At 42.0% G+C, this 12,500-nt stretch overlaps 1 protein-coding gene across 1 annotated transcript in view; it reads right to left on the bottom strand.

Annotated features, from left to right (window-relative positions):
- Positions 1–1,785: 1,785 nt before the first annotated feature.
- LOC122333885 (protein FAM222A) overlaps positions 1,786–12,500 on the bottom strand; it is an 18,096-nt gene continuing 7,381 nt past the window's right edge. The window contains 3 exon segments of the mRNA XM_043231732.1: positions 1,786–3,119; positions 3,122–3,826; positions 10,755–10,868. Coding sequence (XP_043087667.1) covers positions 2,932–3,119; positions 3,122–3,826; positions 10,755–10,842 — 981 coding nt within the window. The 5' untranslated portion in view covers positions 10,843–10,868 and the 3' untranslated portion in view covers positions 1,786–2,931.

Below are 12,500 nucleotides of genomic sequence, written 5' to 3'. Positions count from 1 at the left end.
TCTTTACGATCAAGCGCCGTCCAGCAGCCATCTCTCGAATAATCTCATCTTTCGCTGAAGCTATTACTGCTTTGATATCATTTACTGTGCCTTCCTGAAGTCGCTTGTTTTATTAATTTACTTTATTCAGCGTCTGAATCAACGATGCATGGACAAGAGTCTTCAGTTTTATGTTTTGCTGATTCTTTCTTTCTCTATCCATCCATCCAACCCAGGACTGTAACAATGCAATGCAATTCACACAGAATAAAGTGAACAATAAAATTAAATATAAACATGTAAAACAGAAAAAAAATACATTAAAATGACTAAAACCTTAAGTAAAAATCAAACTTAACCAGAAAAAATCTGATTCAAAATACTAATAATATAACACCGACTATAATCTGAATTTATTTGCACTGCATTTCGTTGCACGGCAGCTTCAACACACTTTATTGAAGCAAAACGACTTCCCTGCAAACATTTCACAGCAAACCCGGCGGAAAGAGTCGAGCGAAAGAAAAACAAACGCATCGGGCTCACATTTCAGACCAAACCAGCGGACAGAACCACGGCCCAGCCGGCGGAGACGACGTGTGTGTGAGCTCCGGTCAGGCTCCGGGCGGGTTAGCTGCGGGCCCCGGGGCCGACAAACACACCTGACCCTCAGAATACAGCTCACTCAAACATTCAAAAGGGAAAAAGAAACATCGAGAAAAGTTGTATTTTACTGTATATGAAAGATGTACATTTCTTTATAGATTGATTCCAAAATCTAAGACTACTAGATTTTGAATAAAAAATAAATAAATAAAAAAAGTATGCTACTGTAAAAGAGATTTTAGATTTTTTTACAGTAACACAGTTTTTTGACGTATGAGAAAAATAATAGTATTATATGAATCTGACAGTGTTTGAAAGGCTTCAGCGGCTCGACATTAAAAGTAAATGTTATGTTTTTAAAATGACGACAAACAGACCAGCGGTTATAGAAAACGTTCCTAAATTATATTTATTTGACAATCTTGTTGAAGTAGATTCAGTCAGACACACGGTGAATCTTCACTGAAGCTCTTCTGCTGACAGTATAATTGCACTTTAAAACATGGAGCCCACAGAGTGACACACACACACACACACACACACACACACTCACACTCACACACACACTCACACACGCACACACACACACACGCTCACACACACACACACACTCACACACACACACGCTACGCTCACACACACGCTCCACACACGCACACACACACTCACACACGCTCACACACGCTCACACTCACACTCACACACGCTCACACACGCTCACACACTCACACACTCACACACACACTCACACACACACTCACACACACTCACTCCCACACACACACTCACACACACGCTCACACACACACACACACTCACACACACACACACTCACACACACACACACACACACACACTCACACACACACACACACGCACACACACTCGCACACACACTCACACACTCACACACACACACTCACACACGCACGCACACACACACACACACGCACACACACACCTCACACACACGCACACACTCACACACACGCGCACACACTCACACACGCACACACACTCACACACGCGCACACACACTCACACACGCGCACACACACACACACACGCGCACACACACTCACGCGCACACACACACTCACACACACTACACACACACACGCGCACACACACACACTCACGCGCACACACACACTCACACACACTCACACACACACTCACACACACACACTCACACACACACACACACACACACACACACACACACACACACACGCGCACACACACACACATCTCGCGCACCCGATTTATATATCAATAAATAGAACGAAGGAATAAACTATATAAGATAGTAATGGGTTCCCTGTGTTGACGGAGAGAGATTATACCTTGACTCCATGATCCCAAAAACCAGCTTCAGCAGATCAAAACAAACTCAGCATCAGAATCAGAATCATCGTCAGGAATCACATTCTGTTTGTGGGAATCTGAGAACAGACATGAAACTCTTTAGATGAAAAAACAACTACAATAAAGAATCTTATAAATATGAACGTCACCCTACTGTCAGCAACACACATGGGAGTAAAAATATGCATTTATTCACGTTTAAATTAAGTTTTCATATGAACGACTCATGCCAGAAACGCGGTCAATGATTTACAAAGATCATAACTATTAGGATTCCGTGTCATTTAGGAGGCTTTTATGAGAGTTAGTGAATGTGTTGAAGTGACTGGAATAAACAGCACAGGAAAAACAGCTGATAGCTTCCGAATCACCTGCATTACTGGATCAGAGGCGCTACTGAATCAACTGCGGTTCCGAATCACTGGCGCTACTGAATCACCTGCGCTTCTGAATCAGAGGCGCTACTGTATGAACTGCGCTTCCGAATCACCTGCATAACTGAATCAACTACTCTTCCGAATCACCTGCATTACTGAATCACCTGTGCTTCCGAATCAGAGGCATAACTGAATCAACTACTCTTCCGAATCACCTGCATTACTGAATCAGAGGCGCTACTGAATCACCTGCATTTCCAAATCACTGGTGCTACTGAATCGACTACGCATCCGAATCACCTGCATTACTGAATCACCACCGCTTCCGAATCAGAGGCGCTACTGTATTAACTGCGCTTCTGAATCACCTCCTCTACTGAATCAACTACTCTTCCGAATCACCTGTGCATCCGAATCATATAATCTTCATGTAATCTTCATTACTTTTCTAAATTTCTAAAGTTTTCAGGTTTAAGCGTACAGTAGAACTCGACACCGTCTACTGCACAGACCTCGGGAATCCTTCTTCACTTCAATTGAGATTATAATAATTAAATGTAACAGCACAAAGTAAGAGAATAATGTTTTTCAGTGCAGTGTCCTATCTGAGCACGGGCAGCTGAAGGGGCGGCTCGTATCCGCGTCCCAGCATGCGCTCCTTGATGCAAGGCGGGTGTATCTCGCTGATGAGGCCCTCCAGAGACTGCAGGCTGCTGCGGGGCCCTTCCCCTGGGGCCCGCAGCACAGGAACCCCGGAGGCTGTTGGGTGTACGGATGGAGGTGTGCCGCAGGAGTCTCTTGAGGGTTATAACAGTCGCTATCCGGCGTGGCAAGAACGCTATTCCAAGTAGGAGCGAAAAACTGGCCAACCGAGAAATCTCCGTGCATGGCGGGGGGCGTCGGGACTTTGTCTAGAATCGTTAGACTGGGAGGGTAGGATCTGTAGGAAAGGTCAGGCGAACGGTTTCCCGATCCATATACGTGCGGATAACGCGCCCAATAATCCGAAGCAGCTACCTCCGCGCTTTGAGTGGGCAGAACGGCTCCGGGATACGCCAGAGCGAAACTGGAGTCGGCGCAAGACGCGGACAAGAAGGAAGGACTGGACTGGACGTTGGACGGACGGCTCATGCGATAAGACACGACGCCGTACGGCCGGTGTCTGCTCCTGCTCGGCGGCGCATACGGAGCCACCGCCATCTGGATCGGGGACAGTTTGGTTCGTTTTCCGTCGGCGCTCTTTAGCACGCCTTTGGCTGCGGACGAAGTCTTGACGATCGCCAGCAAGCCCTGGTAGGCTCCGGTGTAGGAGTGAGAGTACGGGCCCAAGCCCTGCCCGCCGGTGTCCAGGCCGTTCACGGTCCTGCTGATTTGCTTGTGCTGTGGGACCCTGACGTTGGTGGGGAAGATCTTGATTGAAAGCGGGCTGTCGGCTGTTCTTTGAGCGTAGGCATCCAGTTCGGCCACGGATGGGTAGCGCATGGAAATCTGCTCACCTGCGGACAATAGAGAAAACGGCTTTACGTCAACGCTGCATTACTCTCAGCAAGACCGTACCATGCCTTGGTACATTGGGGGTGGGGATTTTTTTAAAAGAGACTTTTGGATTCAGTGTGAATGGAATGAAAACATCCTGCAAAGTTTTAAATCTGAAAGTGCACCAAGTTACTGTGTCACACAAGAAAGAGTCGTCTCTTAACCACTGAAACGAATCGTTTTAAAACAAATCCCAAACCTTTTTTGCATGCTGAAGTCATGAATAATTAGCATATTGCCCGCCCACCTGATCTTTTCCCGTTGGTCTGAATAAAAACGCAACTTTATTCTTCACCACTAGGTGCCGCCTTTATAGCGTTAAAATTGTGCAACGCTGCATAAGCAGTAAAGGCGTAAAAGATGGGCTCGGAAAAACTGAGCGAATCGTTTGGGAGTTGTTAAACAAGTCAAGTAATAAACGCACATTATAAGAACATTAAGGTGTTTTTGACCGGCGTGCATGTCAACCCGTTATAGAGGACTCCCGAAAACACAATGTAAATATATATAGAGAAATAGAAAAACATGTCTATTTCTAGTTGCAGCAATTAGCAGATATTTTAAAATATGTACACATTCACTCCTAATTGTATGCATAGTATGTCAAACGTGTTGAACGTTTCGTGTCTTGTAACAATCAGTTAGGAATCACATGGATTGTGTAAATGATCTTATTTGTGGTGAGATTTAAAGGGAAAAGTAGAGACGTTTGCATCACTGGAGAGTATATTTCAACATTTCGCATAAAATATTTAACTTTGTTACTTTCATTTCTCTTTTAATGATAAAAAATGCCTGAGCTTTGACTCACACTCTGCATCTACAGAATTACCAAAAACAAATTAAAGTACTTTACAAAACACTACAGTATTTACTATTGTACTTTTTTCGTGTGGGTCATGATTAAAATGCAGTGGTTGCCTCTAGTCTTAAATGTAAAGAGCACAGACAATGGCTCATTTGTTATTTGATTTGAGGTTTGTTTTAAAACATCAATTTAGTTGTTATTTGACATATTTCAGTTCAGCAAACGTCCTCAGCGGATCACGACCAACATCCCAAAAACTCTTAGAAGAAAACAATGATGTTTTCAATTTGAGGCCGTGCCGTCCGACAAGAGCGCTTTGCACCGGAGGTGTTTGGCAATAAATATGGAAGAGTGATGAATACTGGATGAGCTAAAAATGATCAGACGTCGCACAAGAAAAATCGTCCAATAAAAATGAAGATATTGGAGCGTCTGCGTTGCTCTCCGTCTCCTTATTTCCTGGCTGTTCATCCTCAGACATCTGCATCTCTCTAAAAACTCATTTTGTGGCGGGAGACACCTCGGGCAATGTTTGATCAGTGCATTATGAAATTAATTTGGTCTTTCTTCGGGACAAAATTGGATTACCTTGGGAAATCAAGGGGAAAAAGAGAGATGAGGAGGGGGATGGGAAAGGAGCTAATTTTGTTTCGGTGGCTTGAGTGGAATTCATTTCATGGCGTTTGGATGCGCAATCCACTCAAAAGGGGCTCGGATACGGATGGAGCTACGTGCGAAATTAACATTAGAAGCGACGCTATACAAGCCGCAAATTGGAAACATGCCTTAATATGTATGTTTGTGCATCTGTGTGCCGCTCGAACGCGTCTCGAATGGATCCCTGGACTATAATGAGGACAGGGTTCCCATAGATTGACACAGTAAAGGCGAGCCAGTAGGACTGGAGACGTCTACAGATGCAGTAGCTTTCAAATGACGAGAAAGCGGCGGCGACTAACCGAGATTGGATTTAAACGCCATTATTCAGGCAATTTCATGGCTGTTTAGCTTCCCACAACACAGGGACGTTAGAAAAAGCTGCTCCATTTCTGAGCAGTAAATCTACTGGTGGAAAATACGGCCGGAATGACACCTTTATAGAATTTCTGACATGAAAAGCAAAGTGCTGAAATTAAGGCCGATTACGCCACGATCAATCAAAATCACTCCGCGGCGGACAATCGAACGATCTCTACCAGAAAAACACAATCCAGTCGGCTTGGAGTCCCAGCGGTCATTTTGAGCGCCTCCTCCGTCGGCCAGCGCTGTTCCCGTTCGGGATTGATTTGGGACTTCATTTCATTCCAGGCCCACCATGAGCCTCCAACTGTGAAAATGATTCAATCTACAAGATCCATCTCATAAAGGAAATAAATTGAGTGTTTAAAACGAAGGCGGGGGGAGAGGCGGAGAGGCCCGTGGAGCCCACCGGGGTCACCGAACACAACCACGGCCCACAAACACCCTGACGTCAAGAAAACAAAAGAAGTCGAGCCTTCAAAACGAGACGGTAGAAAGGAAGACGTTTGAAATTTAAGATGAAATGGATTTGGGATTCGGCATTTCGAGGGTGGCCAATCAATGAAAATACTATGAAGTAGTCTGACCAACCATTACCGACCTGCAATACGAGCGTTGTGTATGGTGCTAATACGCGCTTTTACGGGTAAATAAGGCACGAGTTGTCATATTTGTTCTTCACACTTGTTAGCAAACAGCCAACAGGATTCAGTTTTAGTTGAACAATGATACTAAACCATGATTTAGAGAACATGCAGCTAGGACATAGATGTGAACGGGGAGAAAATGGAGAAGCTAATCACTGAACCGAAAAGTAAAATACAACGTCTAGGTTTTAGTTGGTTATGAGCAGAGGTAATTAGCATCTTGACCTTCAGTAATTATCCACGTAGTGCTCACTAACCTTTCAGCTATAAATACACAGCAATCAAGACGCATATTACCAGGGAACATTAGGGCAAAATAAGAAAAATTTGTTAGTGGTAATGGTTTCCCAAAAACAAGAACAACTGATCAAGTAAGCAAGATGTTACCCAACCGAAGTCAAACTAATTCACGTAAAAATAAAATGAAAAGGGCAAGACTTTGCGGCGTTTTCTTACAAAACAAGAACTAAGCGTTTGTTAAAGGTTTGTTTGGGTTTGGCCGCGGGCCGGAGGAGGAATCAGAAGCTCTGAAAAAATATTAAATAAAAATATATACCAAAAAGCACAACGCAAACATTTCTCAGCCTGACGGTTTTCTATCAAACACGCATTATTACAAGAGGACGAGAACGAGGGGCTCTGAAATCCCAATTAACACACAGCTAATTAACTGCACGCACAATCTGATACGGACTGAAGTCTCAAAGAGACGAGAACGAAGCGCTGCAGACGACGGGAAGCGTGGGGGTGTTTCGACAGACGGACTAAAGAGCTGCTAAAACACAAGAACCGAGAGGAACGAGACGAGCAGACGGTGGAGGTCTTCCGGCGCGACCTCTGAACGCTCTGCATCTCCTCGCAAACACACCAGCGCTTTCACCATAAGCCGTCTGATCTGCTGCCTGTGGTGACGGTTAACACAGTCGTGCCGGATCAGAGACCGGATCTCAGCCTTTTCTAGCGGCTTCTGTTTATCGCTGATTAACGGAGGAACAAACGGCCTGCGGCTCAGACGTTCACTGCACAAACCTTCCCCATCGACAGGGATGTAGTCACATCATCAAGACTGCGGTATCGCGGCTGCCTTGATTTCGTGGGCATGTGATGTGAACACAATAAATCTTAAAAATAGAATAGAATATATATTTACAGTCTACTGTTTTGGGTCTTGGAACAGTCAAATAAACTCAAACCAAAACCACAATATGGCTTTATCAAGTCTTCACTTCGGTCTAGATTTGTAGTAAGACGTGTTTTTAGGAGTCCGTTTTTGACTTGAAGCTGGAGTTTCTTCAAAATAAAAGCTCTACCGCCATTTCCATCAAAATAAAAGCTTGAAGGTACAGAAGGAATTGCTGACGGCCAGCGGAGCGAACGCAAAGTCTAAATCTCTCTTTCAAGCGTTAAAGAAGTATTCAAGCCGTATTCAAAAAATTACTACAAAATATTTATTTTTTTATAGTGCAACTGTTTTACAATTAATGGCTAAATTGTTGTTTGTTGTTATTATTATTTTATTTTAATTTGGTGTTTTAGGAATCTAAACAATTTTAGATTAACAAATAAAAAGAGGGTTGAGTACTCTTTAATGTTCAGCTACGAGTCAATTCACTTTTTGAGTTCATTTTTTAATTTAACTCTCAAAGTGCAACGGATAGAATAAATGAACTTTAAAACATACAGAATATTTGACCAATTCTTCTTTATTTAAATTTTTTTGGTAGAACAGGTAACTATTAACTATGACTTTTCCCTGAACGACACATTAAAAAAAATATATATTATAGTAAATTTGCTGCTTATTAATAATTAGTATGGGGGAATTTATAAGCAAATGCATAAACGTTTTCCAAATAAATTATTAAATAAATGCATAAAGGATATATTACGGAGTATGGTAAAAAAAAACAAAAAAAAAACCCAAAAGTATATCACAGCATGTTATTTAACATTAACCCAGAAACCTTTACCATTTTTACATTTTTGATTCTCTGCAAAAAGCACAAAAAATTAAACCGCATTGAATTTGATTTATGAAGCCAAAGCTCATTTTATTAAAAATGTTTTATACATGCAATTAAATACCACTTTGAACCAAAAATGCCGAAGCATAAATATACAATAATCTATAAATACATTTAAATTAATATCTATACATTTAGGTTTGACAAACACAACTGAATTAACGAGTGGCTCAAAAGAGAGCAGTGTGCTATTTATTGTTTTCCTCATTCAGCATTAATTTAATTTATTTTTATTTTAGCTCATTGATGACTGAGCTGTATGCTGACAGTTAAGAGAACTAAACCACGTTCATCAGACAGTTCTGATCAATATTTAACCGATTACTAGCGAGTTAAGTCTGTCGACTTTAATAAATGCTTATATAAAAAAATGCCTAAAATCGACATGCATGAACACACGCTCAAATAAAAGCTTAGATGCTTGCATTAATAAACAAATCCATCATTTCATTTTATTTTTACGTGAATGGTTCTAATGCTGTTATGTGCCTGAAGCGTCCATGCCGGCCCTCACAAAAGAGAGCCGGACATAAAAGACATTTAAAGCATCTGCATCGAGCCACGGATAAAGCATGACCCCGCAGCGGAGAGCCTTCATCACCCTGCTCCCGACCGAAGCTCCTCTGAATGCAAATGGATCACAGCGGAACATGCATTCAGCGCCGGACAGAATTATTACAACCCCGGCACATTCAGCTCCAAGCAGAACATGCGTTTCCAATTTAACCGCTAGACCTCCAGAGACCGAAGCAGAAGAACATGTGGTGATGATGATGACGACGATGAAGGTCAGGGCCCGAAGCGAGAGAGATCGCTCCCCTCCGGCAGCGCCGCGGGCGGCACACATCCTTCTGTACCGGCGTTTAGAAGACTCTCGCTCCAGATTAATATTTCACACACCAGACAATGAACTAGAAGAGCGCCGGACGATCTCGTACACCGCCGCAGGACTGACGGGTTCATCACAAACCATCAGAAAATCAAACAAATCTGACTTTACGAGTGGATTCAAGTGGTTTCCAGAGACCTCAGGACATCCCCGGCTCTTAAAGAGTCCTTCGGTGGGGTCTATCCGCATCGAACGCTGCTCAGCAGTTCAGCTAAAGCAGGTTTATGAATGAATAAATAAAACTAAATTACACCCTCAGCTCGTTAATGAGGACAGAGACTTAAATAAATCTTGATAAAAACTTGTAAAGCATACAATAAAGGATTAAATGCCTAGATAAATGTATAAATAACTTGCATAAATTCTCAAATAAAAGCTTAGATGGTTAAACAATTAAATGCATTAAAATATATATTATTCTCCAGCAGGATGGAGAAGTGGGAAAAAAAAAAAGAAAAAAGTAAACTGCCCTGAATTTAGACGATCAAGTCAAACCTGGTTTTATCTTTCATGAACTCCTTTATTAACTGCTTTCTAAAATGTTACTTAGGGAGATGAATAATTCAGCCCTATTCCCAAAGTTACCCGCGTGCATCGAAGCAGACGTGAATCTAAACATGTGAAGGAATATTTGAGTGAGGGTCTGGTCTCGGACAGACGCTGCATGGGCCTGTGTCTCGGCTGATCGATTAAACCGCTGCGATGGACGTGTTTGATAAGAGCGCCTGCAGATCTGAGAGGATGAGAGCAAGCGTTTCTCAAGGTGAAGGTCTGAACGCTGACAGACGAGCTCCTGCTCTCCTAATGGATGAAAACCCATCCGCCGCTCGATGAGGTTAAGCCTTGAAAATCAAAGGTTACCCTCAAAATTCAATTTAGCAGGCTCTTGTTTCTTCCACCTCCAATAAAGCACTTTAATCTCACTTGCTTTCTGCCATGTTAATGCATTTGGTTCTCTTTCAAGTTTATTTATTTTTTCATTTTCATCTCTTTCTTTATCTTATGTCTCCCATCTCTTGCTCTCCCTCATTTGCTCACATCCCTTTCTCATCATAAATCTTGAGAAAAGGCTTATTTTTGAATAAAAAATAAATAAATAAATAAATGATGGCACTTATTTTTATATACACAATATACACACGTTTATATACTAATGTATAAATGAAAAAAAATATATATATATAAATTTAAATATAAATATTTTATAATTAATTTATAATTAATTTATATAGTTAATTTATAATTTTTAAAAATTATATTTAAAATTTAATTTAAATTTAAAATTATATAATTATATTTATAGTATAAAACTGCAAAAGGTATTAAAAAGAGAGGGCTTAGTTTTGAATAAATAAAAATTTGTAAATAAAATGTAAATAAGTGTGTAAGCAAAACATAAAAAGTTTAATAAAAGTAAAGAAAATACAAAAAAAAGCAAATAAAAATAAATAAAGTGAAGCACCTGAAGAAGCTCCATCTAAGCAGCTGTAGCAGACTTACTCTTGTGAGCGAGCGGATCCAGGATCTTCACAGCACACGGGAGGTGTTGGGTCGGCTGGTTCTGTCTCTGCAGACACGCCAGCATCATGCAGCTTGAGCTCTGCCTTCAGGGACCTACGAGGAAAAATAAACCGGCTCAGAAGAGTCACAGGTGAAGGCCTTTCTGGAGCTAAAGCTGCTTCACCTCAACGTCTGGAGCACAGGACGGCATAGATCAACCACACACACACACACACACACACACACACAGACACACACAGACACACACGCAGACACACGCAGACACACGCAGACACACGACACAGACACACACACACACACACACAGACACACACACACACACACACAGACACACACACACACACAGACACACACACACACACACACACACACACACACACACACACACACACACACACACACACACACACACACACACACACACACACACACACACACACACACACACACACACACACACACACACGCACACACACACACACACACACACACACACACACACACACACACACACACACACACACACACACACACACACACACACACACACACAGACACACACACACAGACAGACACACACACACAGACACACACACACACACACACACACGCACACGCACACAGACACAGACACACACACACACACACACACACACACACACACACACACACACACACACACACACACACACACACACACACACACACACACACACACACACACACACACACACACACACACACACACACACACACACACACACACACACACACACACACACACAGACACACACACACACACACACACACACACGCGCACACACACACACACACACACACACACACACACACACACACACGCACACACACACACACAGACACACACACACAGACACACACACACAGACACACACACACAGACACAGACACACACGCGCACACAGACACACACGCGCACACAGACACACACACACAGACACGCGCATAGAGCTTATTTTTTTATTTTATATATATTTTTTAAACATATGTTAAATATTTAAGACATCACTGAAAAGTACAAATAAATCTGTAAGTACAGTCTAATGCATCACAAGGGGAGGGTCGGATGTTCATTTAGGTTTATTTCATGCTAATACTTGCTAAGATGGAAAGTGACTGATATTGTTTTTCTCACGGCTACAACTGAACAATTTTACTCTTGGAGCCACATTGGGATCCTCGTATCTTGAGGACTAGATCAGAATAAAAGAATTTTAAACCACACAGGCGTCTTTAAATACTGTGTCGCACGCAAACTTTGGGGTGAACTCAGAAGGGAATGTTCCACGCAATTGTTCCGACAGAGAGAAGCAGCGCACATAATAAAAAAAGGTTTATTTACAATAAGTTTTGGAAACATTTCATGATTTTTTTTTTTTTTAATTCCTGTAATTTTTTTAAGGTTTCTGGAAAAAGTTCAACCCCTTCGCTTGTTCCACATTTGTACTTGTACAACATTTTTCCTTAAAACACAACAACAACAAAAAAAAAAATCATGCAGGAGTGACCCACGTTTAGTTAAAACCACTGCTCAGCTACTCCATGTTTAAAAACTAAGTCAGAGCTACTACTACTACTTTACTACTACTCTATAATAATAATAATAATAATATAATAACATTGTGATGCTGCCATCTTTCTGAAGAGGTTTTTAACCCCCTGAGAACTGGCTCTGAATCTCGTCTA

Source organism: Puntigrus tetrazona, unplaced genomic scaffold, assembly GCF_018831695.1.
Source record: "Puntigrus tetrazona isolate hp1 unplaced genomic scaffold, ASM1883169v1 S000000401, whole genome shotgun sequence".
In the NCBI taxonomy this organism is placed as follows: domain Eukaryota; kingdom Metazoa; phylum Chordata; class Actinopteri; order Cypriniformes; family Cyprinidae; genus Puntigrus; species Puntigrus tetrazona.
Note: the sequence above shows the minus strand (reverse complement) of the source record. Positions and strands in the feature narration are given on the sequence as shown.